This window comes from Choloepus didactylus, chromosome 2 (assembly GCF_015220235.1).
Source record: "Choloepus didactylus isolate mChoDid1 chromosome 2, mChoDid1.pri, whole genome shotgun sequence".
Taxonomy (NCBI): Eukaryota; Metazoa; Chordata; class Mammalia; order Pilosa; family Megalonychidae; genus Choloepus; species Choloepus didactylus.
This window is the reverse complement of record NC_051308.1, coordinates 169936831-169957384: the sequence shown is the minus strand read 5'-3', so window position 1 is coordinate 169957384 and position 20554 is coordinate 169936831. Positions and strand designations below refer to the sequence as shown.

General features: G+C 38.5%; 1 protein-coding gene across 4 annotated transcripts in view; it reads right to left on the bottom strand.

The window, feature by feature from the left end:
• The window catches only part of ERICH3 (glutamate rich 3), a 152534-nt gene extending 132797 nt beyond the window's left edge, over positions 1-19737 (bottom strand). For 2 of the 4 annotated variants that reach the window (XM_037826907.1, XM_037826910.1), the window contains exon 1: positions 19577-19737. In XM_037826907.1, the coding sequence (XP_037682835.1) occupies positions 19577-19599 (23 nt within the window). In that variant the 5' untranslated portion in view covers positions 19600-19737. Of the gene's footprint in view, positions 1-5360; positions 5594-13615; positions 13850-19576 lie in introns of those variants that run through there. The other 2 variants (XM_037826909.1, XM_037826908.1) reach the window with 2 other exon arrangements.
• Between the last annotated feature and the right edge of the window lie 817 nt (positions 19738-20554).

Below are 20554 nucleotides of genomic sequence, written 5' to 3'. Positions count from 1 at the left end.
TTCTTTAGCCCCTAAGGTGAGCTGTGTTCTGTGAGGTACAGTCAAAAGGTACTGATGAGCTCAGCCTAGAGAAGGAAAAACAGAGAAGGTCTGACAGTGAAACGATGACCTTTAGAAGGGACTAAGCAGGCAAAATCATGAATGATGAGTGAAAGAACAGGGAGGAATATCTTGGCTAAAAAAGGAAAGAGTTATTTAAAAGCCAAAGGAGTGGCTTGTAAGACGGTAATGCCCCGTGATCCTTTGACTGGATGGTTTTGTGGCAATAGGGAAAGGCTGTAAACAGGGAAGTGGCATGATCAGATTATTCTAAGTCCCTTTTTATACCAAAATCTTCTGGCTATGGAGGCAAAGTGTGATGGCTGAGAGTATGACATCTTGAGTCAGATTGCCTGGGTTTGAGTCCTTCTAGAACGTTTAGTAGATTAGTGACCAGCAACATTTAGTAGATTACTTACCTTCTCTGTGAGACACATCTTCCTCGAAAATGGAAATAATGATAGTGCTGTCTCATTTAAATTGTTAAATGACTCAATATTTATAAAGCAGTTAGCAATATAACTAGCACAGTGCAAATACTCAGTGAATGTTGGAAGTTATCATTGAGAATTTATCTCCCTCCCAACATCAGTTTATAACCAAACTGAAATAATACCATATAGGTAAAACTATTCCTTCAAGACTTCCACCATGAATTATTTCTTCTCATATTAATTTCCCCCATTAGCAGAAAATCCTTCCTTGGAGGAACCTGCACTTAAATCTACTTCTCCCTATTTGGTCCTCAAAAAGTGATCAATTCAGTACCATAAAACTCCTAGAAGATAATGTAGAGAAACATCTTCAAGACCTCGTATTAGGTGGCCACTTCCTAGGCTTTATACCCAAAGCACAAGCAACAAAAGAAAAAATAGATAAATGGGTACTCCTCGAGCTTAGAAGTTTCTGTACTTCAAAGGAATTTGTTAAAAAGGTAAAGAGGCAGCCAACTCAATGGGAAAAAATTTTTGGAAACCATGTATCTGACAAAAGACTGATATCTCGCATATATAAAGAAATCCTACAACTCAATGACAATAGTACAGACAGCCCAATTATAAAATGGGCAAAAGATATGAAAAGACAGCTCTCTGAAGAGGAAATACAAATGGCCAAGAAACACATGAAAAAATGTTCAGCTTCACTAGCTGTTAGAGACATACAACTTAAGACCACAATGAGATTCCATCTCACACCAATTAGAATGGCTGCCATTAAACAAACAGGAAACTACAAATGCTGGAGAGGATGTGGAGAAATTGTAACTCTTATTCATTGTTGGTGGGACTGTACAATGGTTCAGTCACTCTGGAAGTCAGTCTCGCACTTCCTTAGAAAACTAGGTATAGAGTTACCCTTGGATCCAGTGATTGCACTTCTCAGAGGATCTGAAAGCAGTGACAACAGATATCTGCACGCAAATGTTCATAGCAGCATTATTCACAACTGCCAAGAGATGGAAACAACCCAAATGTCCTTCAACAGATGAGTGGATAAATAAAATGTGGTATATACACACGATGGAATACTACGCGGCTCTAAGAAGGAATGATGTCATGAAACATATGACATGGATGAACCTTGAAGACATAATGCTGAGCGAAATAAGCCAGGCACATAAAGAGAAATATTATATGCTACCACTAATGTGAACATTGAAAAATGTTAAACAAATGGTTTATAATGTAGAATGTAGGGGAACTAGCAATAGAGAGCAATTAAGGAAGGGGAAATGATAACCCAATAAGAACAGATAAGCTATTGTGGGTAAATTTAACGTTCTGGGAATGCCCAGGAATGACTATGGTCTGTTACTTTCTGATGGGTATGAAAGGAACAAGTCAGAAATGTTGCTATATTAGGTTATTTTCTTGGGGTAGAGTAGGAACACGTTGGAAGTAAAGTAGTTATCTTAGGTTAGTTGTCTTTTTCTCACTCCCTTGTTATGGTTTGTTTGAAATTTTTTTATTGTATGTTTTTTTTTAATTTTTTTTTGATATAGTGGATTTAAAAAAAAAAGAGTTAATTAAAAAAAAAAAACAATGAAAAAAATATGCAGAGCCCCCTTGAGGAGCTGGTGGAGAATGCAGGGGTTCTGGGTTTCTCCATCTCGATGGTTGCTGATGTGCTCACAGACATAGGGGACTGGCGGTTTGATGGGCTGAGCCCTCTACTACAGGACTTGCCCTTGGGAAGACTGTTGCTGCAAAGGAGAGGCTAGGCCTGCCTATGATTGTGCCTAAGAGACTCCTCCCATATGCCTCTTTGTTGCTCAGATGTGGCCCTCTCTCTCTAGCTAACCCAACTTGGCAGGTGAAATCACTGCCCTCCCCCCACATGTGATCTGACAACGTGGAATATGACTCCCAGGGAGTAATCTAGACCCGGCATCGTGGGATGGAGAACATCTTCTTGACCAAAAGGGGGATGTGAAAGGAAATGAAATAAGCTACAGTGGCAGAGAGATTCCAAAAGCAGCTGAGAGGTCACTCTGGTGGGCACTCTTACACACAATATAGGCAACCCTTTTTAGGTTCTAGTGAATTGGAATAGCTAGCAGTAAATACCTGAAACTATCAAACTACAACCCAGAAACCATGAATCTTGAAGACGATTATATAAAAATGTAGCTCATGAGGGGTGACAATGTGATTGGGAAAGTCATATGGACCACACTCTCCTTTGTCTAGTTTACAGATGGATGAGTAGAAAAATGGGGGAAGGAAAAAAAAAAAAAAAAGGCACCCAGTGTTCTTTTTTAACTTTAATTGTTCTTTTTCACTTTAGTTTTTATTCTTCGTATTTTTGTGTGTGTGGTAATGAAAATGTCAAAAATTAATTTTGGTGATGAATGCACAACTATATAATGGTACTGTAAACAATCGAATGTACGCTTTGTTTTGTACAACTGCATGGTATGTGAACATATCTCAATAAAAATGAATTAAAAAAAAAGTGGTTAGTTGATAATTATCCTCTTACTAAGCAGCTCACAGAAATCTGAGAACTATCTTCTTGAGATTGGGAAACCAGATCCCATATTATATTTTCTCTAGATTATAAACTCAGTGATGACAATAACTATGTCCTATTATCTAATATCTAGTAATCCAGGTACTTAACAATGCCTGGCATGTATTTGTTGAATGTACATAAAAATAAATATCATTCTTTTTGTAGATCCTCAAACTCTTTTCTAATTATCAATATCCACGTTGAGTTAACTAGAAAGAAAACCACAGTCTTTTAGAAAAAAATCTGAAATTTTCTATGTTATCCTACTAATATATTCTGATATTTAGAACTGGCTTGATCAAAACTAATAAATAGGTGAAGATTGCTTGCACACACCCAAACTTCATTTTCTGTTCTCTCTCTCACTTTTAAATGACAATCCCTCTGTACATAGAAACTATCTGGCATTGTCATATTCTGCCTACTTCTCTCCTCATCCTTCCCTCTATTACCTCATTCTTCCTTTCCATATCCAACTACACACAGGAAAGCAATGATCACAATTTCCCACAAGCAGATGCTGAAAATGGAATTTGGGGACCAAGATGTTTATTAGGGATCAACCCATGTGAAAGGAAAAAGATGGAAGAAGGATTGAGCAGTGGGAGAAGTCAAACCACAACCAGGTTGTTTTAGTTTCCTAGGCTGCTCAAAGCAAATACTATGAAACAGATCAGGTTAATCAATGGGAATTTATTTGCTTACGATTTTGAGACTGGGAACATGTTCATCATGTTGATGTTTTCTTTCCAAAGACCAGCTGCTGGTGATCCTTGGATACTCTATTACATGGCAAGGCACAAGGTCTCTCCCTTTTCTTCCAACTTTCACTGATTTCAGGTTCTTGCTTCAGTGGCTTTCTCTCTCTCTCACTCTGTCTGAATTTCATTCTTTTATAAAGGACTCCAATAATATGATTAAGACCCATCCTGATTGATGTGGGCCACACCTTAACTGAGGTAGCCTCATCAAAAGGTCCTACTTACAAGGACACATCCTCGATCTTGGGGCTTGCCCTTATGAAGCTTGTTACTGCAAAGAAGAGGCTAAGCCTACTTATAATTGTGCCTCAGTCACCCTCAGAGAACCTTTTTTGTTGCTCAGATGTGGCCTCTCTCTCTAAGTCAACACTGCAGGTAAACTCACTGCCCTCCCCCCTACATCAGACTTGACTCCTAGGGGTGTAAATCTCCCTGGCAATGTGGGACATGACTCCCAGGGATGAACCTGGACCTGGCATTGTGGATCTGAGAAAGCTTTCTTGACCAAAATGGGGAAGAGAAATGAAACAGAAGAAAGTGTCAGTGGCTGAGAGATTTCAAATAGAGTTGAGAGGTCATTCTGGAGGTTATTCTTATGCATTTTATAGATATCCCTTTTTAGTTATTAGTGTATTAGAGTAGCTAGAAGGAAATACCTGAAACTGTTGAACTGCAATCCAGTATCCTTGATTCTTGAAGACAATTGTATAACTATATAGCTTATACGATGTGACCATGTGACTGTGGCTCCCACTCCCTTTATCCAGTGTATGAAAGATGAATAGAAAAAAGGGGGACCAAAAGTAAATGAATAATGGGGGGGGGGGGTAGTAGGAGATGTTTTGGGTGTATTTTCATACTTTTATTTTTATTCTTATTTTCATTTTTATTTCTTGGAGTAATGAAAATGTTCAAAAAATTGATTGTGGTAATGAATGCACAACTATATGATACTGTGAACAACTGAATGTACCCTTTGGATGTGAATATATCTCAATAAAATCACGTTTTTTAAAAAAAGAAAAAAGGTCCCACTTACAATGGTTCACCCCTACAGGACTACAGGGGTGGATTAAATTTAAGAACATACTTTTCAGTATGTTTGAAACATATGTTTCAAACCACCATACTCCACCCTTTGGACCCCAGTAAGACATGTTCTTTCTATATACAAAATATATTCATTTCATCACAATATCCCAAAGCCTTAAGTCCTTTCAGAAACAATGCTTAGTACAAAATCTCATCAAAATTGTTATGGGTGTAGTTTGTTCTGGGGCACAATTTCCCTCCATCTATGGACCTGTGGAACCTAGAGAACAAGTTATCCACTTCCAATATACAAAGAAGGGACAGGTATAGGATAAACATTTCCATTCCAAAAAGGAGGAATTGGAAAGAAAACAAGGGTCATGGGTCCCAAACAATTCTGAAACCCAGCAGGGCAAATTCCGTTAGATTTCAAGGTCTGCGAGTCATCTATGGAATGACGTTCTGTCCTCCAGGCCTGATGGAGTAGAAGTGCCACCCCTCCCCAGCACTTACCCAGCCGTCATGCTTTCTCTCTCTCTGAACACTGGGATGAAAGCTCCACCGCTCCAAGCATCTGGATGGAGGCCAAATCTCCACAAATGGCCAGGGCACAGGCTCCAGAACAATGGGGTGGCAGCACTCTTCCTCAACAGTGTAGCAGAAAGCCTGCCCTCTCCAAGCACCAGGGCAGACTCACCCTTTCCACACACATATGTGGGCCCACTCTCTTGGCCCAAGAAGATGTCTTCAGTCCAGACCTCAGCTTCCAATCTGCCCTTGAAGTGATTTTTTCTTCAATTTGTCCCTTCTCTGTCCCTTTTAGTCCAGGCTAGCAGTGGTTCTGTTCACACAAATCAGGCAAGAAGATGATCAGTTTTGCATATAGTACACAGGGGTCCATCCATCAGACAGTAGGACTTTCCACAGCTCCTTCCAGGATAACTGCACCTCCAATCCTGACTTGCACTGAATTGGTTACTGGATCCATGTTCAATTAAACCCTCACATGGAGCACTATTCTCTGGGGACTCGCTTTCCACAAGCTCATAATTTTCCAAGTCATTTATTTCTAGTGTGTGTTTTTGTTTTTTTTGTGTGCCCAGAAGTTCAATTCTCATCTTACCCTTTTTCTCTCTCATTTCACCATAAGCTGCAAGGAGAAACAAGGTTGTGCTTTCCATATTTACCTTGGAAATCTCCTCAGTTAAATATCCTAGTTCATTGTTTTCATGTTCTACCTTCCATCCAATAACAGAACTCAAATTTGCCAAGTTCTCTGCCACTTTAAAACAAGGATCACCTTTCCTCCAGTTCCCAATAACACAGTCATCATTTTCTTAAGGCCTTGTTGGAAGTAACTTTAGCATCCACATTTCTACCAACAGTCTCTTCAAAGCAATCTAGGCCTTTTCTATCAAGTGCCTCACAATTTTCCCAGCCTCGACCCACTACTCTATTCCAAAGTCATTTCCACAAATTTGCTATTTGCAATAGCAGTACCCCACTTTCTTGGTACCAAAATCTATTTTAATTTCCTAGGTTGCTCAAAGCAAATACTATGAAATGGGTCAGGTTAAACAATGGGAATTTGCTCACTCACGATTTTGAGGCTGGGAACATGTTCAAATAAAGGCATCATCAGGGGACTGTTTTCTTCCTGAAGACCAACTGCTGGTGACCCTCGGCTCCTCTGACACACAGCAAGGTACATGGTGGCAACTGCTGGTCTCTCCCTTCTCTTCTGGGTTCCATTGATCTCAGCTGCTTGCTTTCATGGCGGTCTCTCTCTCTCTCTCTCTCTCTCTCTCTCTCTCTCTCTCTGTCTCTCTCTGTGTGTGTGTATATATATTCATTCCATTTATAAAGGACTCCAGTAATAGGATTAAGACATCCTGAATGAGGTGGGTCACACCTTAACTGAAGTTATCTCATCAAAACTTCCTACTTAAAATGGCTCTACACCCACAGGAATGAATTAAACTTAAGAACACATTTTTCTGAGAGTACATACAGCTTCAAGCCAACACACAGATCAAGCAAAGCCTTAGCCAACCTGGTGGGGAGCTCTGGAGCAAGCATTGCAGCATCAACCTGAAATGGCCTTGTCCTTATAGCCCTCCATGCTCAGTCACTGAATGAGGGCTGCCCAAGAAGGGCATGACCTCAGACAAGGTGGTTCTCTGAAGCTGAAGCAGATCCCAACTATGCTCACAGCTGGAAGCATCTGCTGACCACACTCATCACGGCTGGGCAGCAAGTCAGGGGGTGCAGCAATGTATTCCCACTTGCAAGAGTATTTGCATTTTGACAGGATCAAAGCCTTCAGTCTAAGGCACACATTCGGATTATGTAATTAGAAACCAAGTCAAAGTGGAGATTTTGGGAAGCAGAGAATGCTTTCTGAAATCCAGGGCAGATGTAATCACCTTCTCTATTTCATAAAGATCCTGCTTATTTTAACCACCTTAATTCAAGTAGGGTACAGTACCAAATATCACCAAATAGTACAAAATATTACAAACACATCTTGATCTCATAGCTGTGATTTACATTTGGGTAACTTCTTTTTCCCTTCTCATAATCTCAGCCTGAAATTTTCTTTGGTAATTACCATTCAGTTTACTTGTAAACAAAATTCAAATTTACTAAAATCATTTTGAACTTTGATTTTATGTACTTCTGGATGGCAGTTCAGTCTGATGTGCTGCAATCCTAAGAGGTACTGTCTATTGTGACCGGCACTATGTTAAGCACTTGCCACACATGTGCTCATTTAATCTTGATAACATTCTTTGTGTCAGGTTATTACCCTCATTCTACAAATAAGGAAACTGTGTCCACAGAGGAAGTGTTTTCCAGAAAAACTGAAATCTGAACTGAGCCCTAAATAACAAGTCAAGCGGGGGGTGGGGGTGACATGTGGGTGAGGGATGATGGAGGCAGAGATACTGTCTGGACTCATTCTAAGAAGTAAGAACATCATCTACTAAGTCCCAGAGAGAGAGGCTACAAGTTCCTAGCCCTTGAGGTGGAACTTGTTAATTATTTACCAAAGAAACAATATAATAAAAGGGAATTGAGTTCTACAGTTCTACAGTATCAGTAAATTGCCAGTTAAGTTAATCATTCATATATATATATGAATATATGAATTATATATATATATGACTTGTATATATACACACACACACACACACACACACACACACATATGAGAGAGAGATAGAGAGAGGGAGACTTGAAATAGGCTTTGGTGGGCTATCTGGGCTTCGAAATCTGATCACTCTTTATTTACACTTGATCTTGGGACACAATCTCTTATAGATACAAAGGGCCCATGTAAACTTTTTAACTACAAGCCATTGATAATGAGAAGGCTAATATGTGTGTGTGAGTGTGTACATATTCACAGACACATAGGTGTATAGATACATATACACATGCTTTTATGTGTGTAAATAGTTTTTGGTTCCTTTCTAGTCCTCGGGTATTTCCACAAATGCTCATGAATTGTAGTTAATGGCCCTCAATGAAGCCCAATAGTTTTCTGTGATGTAAATCATAGGATCCTCCCACCTAAATAAAACACGGCATTTTTAAAAAGTCACTCATATATTCTCATCACTATAAATTAATAGAGTTGTTTTCAATGTCCAATAGAAAAACGTTCAGGAGTGACCTGAGAGTGATGAATTATAGAAAAAGAAAATTAAAAAAAAAAAAAAAGAAGGAAAGAAAGCAGAGGAAAAGGAGGAGGAGAAAACACCTGCCAACAAGGATAACACCAATAAAATTACTGTGTGTGTTGGGGGAGTGCTTTGGTTTGCTAAAGCTGATGAGAGATGCAACATACCAGAAATGGATTGGCTTTTCCAATGGGGATTTATTAGCTGACAATCTACAGTTCATAGGCCATGAAAATGTCCAACTCAAGGCATCAGCAAGACGATACCTTCTCTGAAGACAGGCTGCCAGCATCTGGGGCTCCTCTGTCACATGGGAAGGCACACGGTGACATCTACTGGTCCTTTCCTTCTGGGTTTTGTTGCTTTCAGCTTCTGGCTTCATTTGGCTCTCTCTTTCAGCTTTTCTGGTGCTTTTATGAATTTCATCTCTCATAAAGGACTCCAGTAAGGGGAGTAAGACTCACCTTGAAGGAGGTATGTCACATCTCAATTGAAATAACCTAATCAAAAGGTCCCACCTACAATAGATCAGCACTCACAGGAATGGCTTCAAAGAACATGGCCTTTTCTGGGATTCATAACAGCTTCAAACTACCACAGAGAGTAAGGAGAAACAGTCAGCCTTTATCAAAAACCTTCTCCTTCCCCTAAAATGTAATTTTTACATACAATAGTGAAATTTAAAATAGTAGTGATATCTGGTCAAAGGTTAAAAAGATTGACAAAATTTTAAACCATCAACCATCTTAAAAAAACACACTCATAAGATTTTTCACAAGTCCTTCTATCACTTGTCAATGTCCAACTAATGACACAGTTTCATGAGTTTGCTCTGAATTTTCAAATTAGATAATAAGAATAAGGATTCTGGAGAAGTACAAATGATTTGGGTCATAGATTTCTACTAAAATTCTCAGCTGTCCAGAGCATGGTTTCTTTACAGGGGCAACCTCATCTTGTGGGTCATGAATTGGTGGGTCAGTGCTAATTTTCTTTATTAAAATTCATGAATTTAGGAACAGGTGACCATTTAAAAGAAATCAGGTTAATTGAACAAGACAGTGGCTTGTGTACTTGAAACACCTTTCCTGTCCTCCCTCCCAATTAGTTTGGGGATATCTCTACCGATTTTTAGAAGTATATTTTATGAATTTGGGGTTGACTTTCTTTAAGAATTAAATCCTAAAGTCTAAAACAACATATACTTTAAACAAAGATAGAAATAAATACATAAAAGCTGCTATCCATTGAGCCCCTATTGCATGCAAATGTTCCTACAGGCCCCATTTTTCAAGAGGAAAATGAGGCACAGAGAAAACAACTTTTCCTACATTCATGTAAGGTTAAGTGGGATTCTACTGCCTTTCTGACTTCTAAAATATTGTTCTTTCCACTACAGTATATTGAGCTCACATTTTTTTTGGAATATTGATTTTCTTTTTGGAATACAGTTGTTTTCATTTAGAAGAAAACACACACACACAATAAGATGAGTTTCAGACAGATCCAATCCCTCCATGTTCGTGCTCCATTTGCAATGCCCCAACCTCCTGACCACTCTCTCCCCTAAAGCTTCTGAATTTCTTTGGTCCCTGAGCATCCCTGCTCCTTGTCACAGGGCTTTGGGAGTTGGTTACTGCTCTATGCTCTTGCATTTGACTCCGAAGCTTCAGACCTCCCTCTTTTTCTGAGCCTTTCCACATCAAGGCCTGGAACCTCAGAACCTCTCTTCATATACTGCACTATGAGGTCAGCCTCGCTCACTCCCTAAGCCCTAGTTCTCCAAGACTCCAGCCTGAATCAAAGCACCAAGGTCCTGGCTTGGCTGAGAAGAAAAAAGATTTTGTTGTAAAGAAGAATTTAACAGTGATAATCTTATATGAATGCCTATGAATCACGGTGAAATAGTCATTTGCTGCAGTTCTAGGGAAGGATTCCAAACTATTGATTTCAAGGGGAAGAAATGTTCAATCCAATTTAAAAGGTTTGAGAAATGATCAGAAATGAGTCTGAAATTAAAAAAGAAGAATCTCAGTATGTACACTTAGTGCTCTATTCTAGGTTCCAAAAAATGAGCAAGAGATAGTATGTGGAACTTAAAGATGAAACAAAATTAGAGATGTGACTTCTCAGCCCAGGCCAGCTTTCACTTGGCTTTATAACATACTCTTCTGCTCCTAAGGATAAGTCACCTAAGTAAACAAGAAATGTTGCTGTCTCCTCTCACTTATTGAAAATCGTAGGGACTAGAATTGCCTGGGCAATGATGGGTGTAATTTTAATACCATGTTTTAGGAGATTGCTTTTTACTTTCTTAAAATGTTTCCAGATATATTATTTTATATAACTTCCCTCCTTCAAATTCTTCACACAAATTAATATCTCCCACGCTTTCTCCAATTCACCAAACTCTATACCTAGCTCAGGACTTAGTTACGGGAGTTCTACACAAATCTGTACTTATTTGTGTACCATTAGTACCAGTCACCAAACAGCATATTAACACTTACTATGTACCAGGCCCTGTGCTAAATGCATTAAAGCATCTCATTTAATCCCTCACAACAATGCTGTAAAGCAGACATATTCTCCAAAAGATGAGAATACCAAGAATCACAGGGAATACAAAATTTGCTCATGACCCCACCACTGCTATGTGGTGAATCTGAACTCAATCTAATTCCAGAACCAGGCAGGCTACTGGAAGTCATTCCCAAACTTTTCTCCCTTGCCCGGCCCTCACAGTAGAGGTTAGAAAAGCCAAATACCCTTTTTCCAGCCTCTCTTGCAGATAAGCATGTTCGTTAATTCAGTTCTGGTCAACGAGATATAAAAGAAAGTCTGCTGGAAAAATGTTTTCATCCCTGATTAAAGAAAAGTCTTTTATTCACCCACTTCTTCCTTTCTGTTTGAGATGCTTTTATAAGAAAGGATATGATACCTAGATCCAGGGTAGTTATCTTGCTACCACAAGGAAAAGACCAAGGAAATTGAAGAGATAAAGACTCAAGTCCTGATAATATTAAACAATTGAATTATCCATCTCCAGACTACTTGTCAAATAAACAATAAATGTTTTTTATGGCTTAAGCTACTAGTAGTTTGATTTTCTACTATTTGCAGCAAAGTTCAATGCAGGTCAGTGACTTGAAACCTAGTTAAAAATTCACCATTTGGGTTTTTCAAGAACTCAAATGAATTTCCATGAAATGAATTTCTGGAACATAGTAAGTGTTCAATATAATAGCTTAGCGCCTGTCACATAGTAGGCACTCAGTGTATATTAATTAAATGAAAGAACAAATGTGATCTTGGGACTTAACTATAGATGGCCAGTAAGGTAGGAAATGTATGTCAGCAATTGTTAAGTTCGGGACTCAGTCCTGGGGGTACATGTTGCACCAAAAGATGTAGAGAGGTTTGGATTCCACTCACAAAGAGTTCACAGTTTATATGGGAGATATGAAAGAAATGCTTAGGAGGAAACTTGCTGATACTTGTCAGTATAACTTTAAAAATAGTTTCATCTTAGAAACTGTTTTAAAACAGTATAAATTTGTCATTAATAGCTTTAGAAAGAGGAAAAATCCACAAGCAAAAGAGTAGAAAGAAAATGGCAGAAATGTTAACTGTGATTATTTATGGATGGTAACATCTCAAAATATTTTGAACTTGCTCTTTGTATTCTTCTGCTCAAAGTAGAAAATTATCAAAATACAGATAAATACAAGGAATAAAATAAAATAAAATAAAAAACACTTGTAACCCGAGTACCTAGAGATTAAAGGTTTTTTCTGAATCTATTATTCTAATTTACAACAGATTATTTTTATCTGAAGCTGAATAACAGAAACAATGTTATTATAAATATCTTGGAGCAAGCTATTAAGACAGACAATTTCTTAATATGAGAGCCACATAATATTCACAAACATGAAATATTACAATCCGTGGTACATACAGAATGCCAAATTAACTGCTGCTATAAAACACTATGATTCAATTCAATTTAAAATCCTTAGTTTTTAATGCTGTTTCATAACTACTATGTGCAATTTATATTGTCTGTTTAGTTCCCTGCTGTTTCTTCCCTTGCTTCAATATTTTGCCTTAAGAATTTTCATTAATTTATAAATGTTTATTACTATTATAGGAAAATAATAACAGTCACAGAAAAATGGATCACCAGCTTAAAATATTCAATTTTCTATCTCAAACAGTGTCAGGCACTGAGAGGTAGGGAGTAATTTGATTACTAATCAGACTTAACAAAAGAAGAAGTTCAGTGCTTACCATAGAAATCATTGACTTATTATGTTACTTTCTCTTTCCCACTGGGCCTTTTACTCATACTTTCTCTTTGCCTTGAAATTTATCTCCCTTTTGAACTTTTGGCTTCCAATCTCCACTTCCCCTGACACCCATGTTATTAAATCATTCATATTCCATAACTGCATTTCTCACAAAAACCATATTTGGCTTTTGCAGAACCAAGTAAGGAAGAGCATCGGCAGTTGCAAACAGATATAACCAGAAAGGTGACCAACTTAGAGTATGCAATATGGATTTAGAAGAAACAAAGAAACCTCTTATCCTGTGTACACAGACACTCAAGCTGTTCCTCCTTGATTCTGAATATCTGTGCTGGCAAATAGGACAAGAATATCAATGGCCCATCAAAAAGCAGGCCCAGATATCTTCCGGATTCCGCTACATTCATGTGAGCAGCTGGGGTGGAAGAGGAGAAGACAATGAAGCTCTCCAATGAAAGCACCAGAGCCTGGAGAAAGCGTGCTTCCACTGGCAGCAGAAAGCCTGCACCTCATGGTAATCTGCCCATAAACCCAAATCTATACATCTACATTTTGAAATTTTCTTCATTTTTAAATTATTTTTCTTGTGAGTCACTGTAAAAGCAATGGTGTGACAACAATTCTCAAAAAATTTCAATCTTAATGGAGACAGAATCTCAGTAAGGCATGCTGCATCCACCAAAGTTGTCACATCTTTTTCTCTTTTCTTAAAATATATATTAAACCAGAAAGGCAAGTGTTTTAATTTCCTGGCTGCTAAAACACATACCATCCGTTGGGTTGGCTTAATAACAGGACTTCACTGGCTCATGGTTTCAAGAGCTAGAAGATTTGCTTCCTCCTTGGGTTGGTATCTTCTGGCCAGCTGTCAATCTTTGGGGTTCTTTGGCTTTTCCATCATGTGGCAATGCAGTTAGGCATTTCCTCCTATCTCTTGCAGGTTCCATTGACTTCCAGCTTCTGGTTGCTCCCTGTGGCTTCTCTCCATCTGACTGTCACTCTGCTTATAAAGGAATCCAGTAATCCAATTTAAGGCCCAATCTGATTCACTGAGGCCACACATTAACTGAAGTAACATCTTGAAGAGATATTATTTATAATGAGTCTGCACTCACCAGAATGGAGACCAAGACCAAGAACATGTCCAAACCAGGTTACACAATTCAATCCACCACACAAGCTCCCAGGGAATCACTTCAATCCGATATATTCCCCATTGCAAGAATTTGCAGCAATGACATTGTCAATGAGTGATATGTTTCCCTTACTGAGACTCCTTTAAGAAGAGAGTGAGTTTCTGGCTAGTAAAAACAAACAAACAAAAAACTATAAAACAAATTGCTTCTGCTCAGCTGGAAACTACAGGTCTATTTGAGTCTTGTCTTACATTTGGGTAAACTTATAGATTCAGTACAAGATGCAAATATACTGTATGGGCAAATAGGTTCTTGAAAATCTCTTATGTCACCCATAAAGTATGATAAACCTGGTTAGGGGCACACCACTGTATTCAGAAATTCTTTGTATGCAGAAGTTTGAGAACTATGAAGTTAGACCAAAAGGAAGAAACTAAAGAAAAATCAGTGTCTTCCCACTCAGATAATTCTCCTTTTAGCACACTGCACAAGTCCTCTTGCTAAACATAATGAGGACATTTGAGCAAAAAATTAAGTCAGTGAGGTAACCACATATAAAGGCATATACCTTACATATTTTATTTTAATTAAAAGCATAAATGTATGTCCATTCACTTTTTTTGTTTTGTAGGCCCAAGGGTTTGACTTTGACTATTACTCAACTCATCTCTTTCCTTGTCTTATTTGTTTTGTATAAATCCTACTAATAATAAATCATTTGGGATTTCCATTTTACATAAAGGTGCCAAAGACACTTGTAAACCAATACGAATGTTGAATCCTAGATTATTTACTTATGTATTTACAAATTTTGCCCACATCCATTTGACAGTTTTATTTTAAACTGACTGACATTTATGAGTCATTTCAAAGCATACAGTACACTTGACTATTAGTATAAGGAAGTGAGTAAGCCCAGGAGGGAAAGATTCAATAATTCAGTCTGCGTATTGCTTTTCTTGGTCTGTACCAAAGTGGATAACTAAAAATTAAAATATTATTTCAGTACTGTTCCTTAGAATCTGAAGTTTTCATTGAAAATAATATCTGTGGAATCTTAAAGTTTCAAAAATACATAAATATTTCAGGTTCATTTTATTTGGGGCTGATGTAAGTACTGAGAATCAGGTCAGAGAAGTTTTATTTTTCATTGCCCTGAAAAAAACTTTTATATAGTTATGAATATTCTAAATAAGTTGGGAATCTCCATCTCTCCTCCCAGCTAGAGATGCCTTTCCTCAGCAACGACTAAGAGAAAGAAAATGGAATTCTGCAGTAGACCACATTTGGCAGCATTCTGGTCTCTAAATCAGAAGTTTACAATGTGTATGCACACCATTGGGGATACTCATTTCCTAGGGGAACCTGGACAAGGATAGTTTAAAGGTAATCAATTTCTAGATCCTCAAGTTGCCTCTGTACTCTTTCCTAATATTGGTCTACCTGAAAATGCACTTCTGGTCATTCTGATCCCCAACCCCCTACATCATACACCTACTTTACAAAAGAAAGGCATACCTCTCACTCTCTGATGTCTTGTTAAGGTGTGTTAATCCTAGGTATAAGAGTCTGTGAGAAAAAAAGGGACAATCTGGATACAATAAATGGTTTGCATGACTCGGCAACAAATCTGCTTGCAAGTCAGGTTTCCAATCCTTTGCTGTCAACTCAGCTGAAGGAGGACCCACCTGAGTTGTGATTTGAAAGATCATTGAAAATATTTTTTGGTGATAGATCACCAAATCACCAAAATTTAGTGATTTTTGGCATAGAATCCTGACAGAATTCAAAGAATTGAGTGATACTACTGTAACAAATCTCTTTCCATTCCCATCTACTTATGTTAACAATATTTGTTAAGCAAAGAGATAAGAGAAGATATCACTTTCATTAAAAATAAAATAAAATGTGTGGGGGGGGAGACACAGAATCTGTAACACAAAATCATCAGAGAGGAAGCCAAGACAAATGAATGTGTTCAGTACACCTCATTTAACCAGAATCAATTTACTCCTTAAAGTGACTTTGTTAATATTTAACAAGAAAGTGAATAAAAAACACCCAATTTGAATTCAAATATTTAATGACTTTATGTTTGAAATTCTGTGCGAAAGAGATACCTTTTGTAGTGAGTGCCAGTGACAAGCAACAAACTAGACTACTTATGAGCCATTCAAAATACCACACTATTTGCTAAGTAAAAAGGCAGAGACCATGGAGGCTACTCAAGAATGCAATGAACACTCCTATGGTAAATAACATGGTGGGTTTATAATTTTTGTCACTTCTGGGTACACATACTATCTAAAAATTGACAATTTTATTTATAATATTTTTTGCTCTGTCATTGATGAAGAAGGACTAAGTTATCAGGGAGTATGAAGAATATATTAATTCTTCTATACCCCACTTTGGTATACTCTCTTGTTACAGAAAACCTTCTGTACATTAAAAGGGTATTATTAACAAGTCTAAATACACACAAAAATGCTTCTAAGCCTTAGAATCATCTTTCAAACATGCAACATCTTCTGCATTTTTATCTTGTCATAAACCATAATGTCTCCATTCTTCCAGTCCCTCAAAAAAAATTTACAGACTAGCGTGACTATCTACTTAGAGCCAAGTGTATCTTTCACACAGGGATCCAACCTCATATGGATTAAGTGACAATCCTTTGAAGGAGCCAGAAGAGCTTTATGATTTTATCCTCATGCATGACTGAGGGGTATAATATCCCCATTCCGCCTCCAGGACTAGTGTGCAACCCACAAACATATACACAAATAGCAACACAGGGTGTGACTGAACAAACTAGAAGGGACTGTCAATTGAAATCTTCCACTCTAAAACAATTTCATTAGAGATGGCAGTACTAAAAATGTTATTTTATAGTTGACTTCCACCAAATTACAAAGCAGCTCAGATTCAAAGTCTCTATTATCTTTGGCAGAAGTTTTTAAGACCATTTTATTTACTCCAAACTATATTTGAACAAAGTCAGCACAGGCCCTTTGCAGCTTTTATGTCAAGTACTTCCTGCTGTGATTAACTAAACAGCGGAACTCAAAGGAAGCACCAAGAGAAAGCATCAGGGCATCACTTATTGATAGGCTGAATTTTAGGGATTTAAAATTTCCATTTTATTGTACAATTGCACTTTATTACCATTTTATCATTAAAATGGAATAAGTACAAACTGCTTCTTCATTAATGATGGAAAAGCTTTTCCAGCTTTAATGAAACCTTTTATTTGCTACTGAAACTTTTATTATTTCCAAATGGTAAAATAGGCAAGAAAGAAAAAAAATATCACTACTTTTATTTGTAGGGAAAATTTCACAATTTGAATACTTTGGTTTTTGGGTGAATTTTAAGAGTTGTTAAATTTCTGCTTATTTTCATTTATTTTTAATGAAATAAAAACAAAAAATATAAACATGCATGCACAATATTACAAAATTTTTATCTAATCATATATCAAAATACTAGATAGTCATGCACAGCTGTCAACTGTCAGAAGGCAGTCTGGTCTGGATAAGAATTTCTGTATGTTTGGGGCTCTGTACATCTCAGCTGTTGACCCTGAGAGACAACAGTGCAGTGGTAAAGCACAAAACCTCAGAAGCTGCACTGCCTGGCTTCGCATTCTAGCCCCTACCTTTCCTGGCTCTGAGACCTTTAGAAACTTCTCAGTATTCAGTTTCCTTATCTGTAAAAAGCAGGGTGACAGTAGAACCTGATTCTTGAAGTAGGTGTGAAGATTAAATGAAGTACTCCATGTTAAACCTTAGAATAGAGCCTTGCACTTGGCAAGCACTTAATAAATGTTTCGCTCTAAGACAGTTTTCCTGAGAGTATATTCCTTTCTATATTGGAGCTGCCATCAGGTGATACCCACCATTCATTCAACAAAAATGTGTTGAGTTTTACTTTATGCTGGACACTGTTCTAGCTAAAAGGGGGGCACAAAGATTAATAAGATATGGTGCCTGCTCTCCAGGAGCTTAAAATTTTAGTGCAAAATAATTGTTGCTATCTTAATACCTTGCTTGAAGAGTACCATGAAGCACATTCTTTCTCTAGGTCACAAATTTTCCTTTTATCCATATGCTTGGAACTAATGAAGCTGCAGAAAAATTCAACTTCAGTTTCCGAAATCTTAATCGTGCACAATTTAATAACCCTCTACAGGTTTTTGCCACATTTTAAAATAGAGGATTAAGTGGCCTAATCAGATTCTAACTTAGCCAAAAACTTGAAAAACACAAGAAGACAACCATGACTGACGCATTCATTTTCCTGAATGTGGATATACCACAAACAGCAGCTGCAGAAAAATAGTGCCATTTACATCCCACAAGACCCACGGCTAACTAGAATTGCACAGGATTCAGCAACAGCAATTTAAAGTACCTAAATTAAATTCAATTTGAAATAAAGTAAGAGCTTCATTTAGTCATAGCTGCATGACTTTCCAGAAAGTTTGGAAAATGACTTCCAATATGACATCTTATATGCCTTTAGTTTTTCAAGCATTGTCATTTAAGTCATCACACTGGAGAATTCAATAAAAAGTAAAATCTTTAAGTTTGACTACAAATTCCAAACACAGCAACTAATGTGGTATTTCAAACATCACAAATTCCAAATGATCTTAACTGTGTTGTCCTCTGCTAATTTGCTACTCTTGAAAATACACAATAAATTCAATCAAAAAGGAAATCATCTTTAAATTAGTTGTGAGATCAACTGGTATATTTATTCACTTAGTAGATGTAGCACAATAAAAACCCATCTAATATTCATTACACTGTTTAATTCAGAAGGAAACTGAATATGCTCAGTTCCAATAAGAAGATCAAGACCATTTTTTTTTCAACAATCAATAATGACCATATTAACTTTGCAGAATAGATTAAATAATTGCCAAAATAGGTCTTCTGAAGAGTCATCCTACCCAAAACAACTGGCAGATCATTTGTAAACACACAAGCACGCATTCTCCTTTCTTCCTTGCTTCCTTTTTGGTATCTTATCACCTTCTCTGATCAAAATACTCTTTAAATACCCCCAGGAACCTTTGAGACTGGACAGATACAAATCCTTATGTAAGGGGCACCCCCTCACAATGAAAACTCCTTCAACATTGATGATACTCATTTAATGAAAGATGCCACTATATAGGAATTCACCCCTTAGTCCCAAATCTCCACACAAAATGCATGTTTTGGTGACCATTACCTTTGCATTTAAACACGGATGTTTCACACACTACGCATCCCCTTGATCCCAGCTAACATCCCTGCCCAATGTATGCGTTTTCCTCCTCCACTTTTTATCCTTCCAGAGTGAAAATTTCAAAAGGGGAGAAAGTCAGTGAAAGAAATAAGGAAGAGGAAGGAGGATACGTGATGCTTGGGATTTCTGCCATCCACGCCGCAACCCAGAATCCCTATTATTTTCTTCCTGTTCCCAGCCCTCCCTCTTGCTCCCCCTCTCGCCCCTCTTCTCCGCAGCAGGAGGGAGGAGGAGGGGCCGCTGGTTGAAGCCGCCACCTGCCGTGGCGTGGAAAAGCTCCAGTTGTCACTTACCCAGCGGGGTGAGAATGGCTCATTTTTGCGGGATCCCTTTTGGACCCTGCGGCAGACGCGGAGGGTGGGTGCGTGGGGCGCGACAGTCACGCTCGCGGGGTGGCCCCACACTGCCGTTGCCTGTGCGCGGGCACCTGGTCTGGCTGGCGGCCTCCCGGGCCCCCTCCCGCGGGCGGTATCCACAGCCTCCCGGTTGCTAAGGGAGGAGGGAAGGCAAGCGCAGAGGGTCTGGAGAGGCAGAGGCGCTGCTTGGAACAGAACCTTGGGGAAACTGGAAATGAAGCCCAGCTTCCACCCCTTTTCTGGCCACTGATGTGGGAGGGGACCCGGGAAGGCCCCAGCTCTGTTGCTCTGGGGAGAGAGTTCCCCAGACACCTGTAATCTGAAAGCACACAAACACAGGCACACACACCGCTTTTGACTGGTGTCCCTCCTTATAGGCTCTGGGGAAAGGAAGGCTTGGTGGTGGCTGAGGGTGATAAGAGTAAGGAGCAGCTACTGGCTGGTGTGGAGTTTTCCATTTGTAAAACTGACCCTAGACTGCAAGCTCAAGAGAAAGAAGGAAGTCCCCTTTCTCAATTTGCTCTGTATTGTTATTTTGTTTTTGCATCTGCAAGGCATTGCAATCGGCCTATTTCCTTCTTGGAAAATCCCCATGCTTGCTCCCGGCTCACTGTCTCCACTCCCAGCAGGAAGGGCTGACAGCTCTGACATTCAGAAAGGGGGAGAGATGCCTTACTCAGTAAAGCATATTATAAAGGTGCTTGTATTTGAATCCAGTAAGGAAACTTGGGGCGTAACTGAAGAGGCCTAGATTTAAATGAGAGGGGTGGTGTGAATGATGTTTAATCACTGATTCCAGTTGATCTATTTAACCTAGTCCTAGTCCTTGTTCTTGCTCTCTCAGGTTTTTGAACTGTGTGTCTTGACCTCAGATCTCAGGTTCCCAACATATAAGTGACAGTTTGGATATAGCAG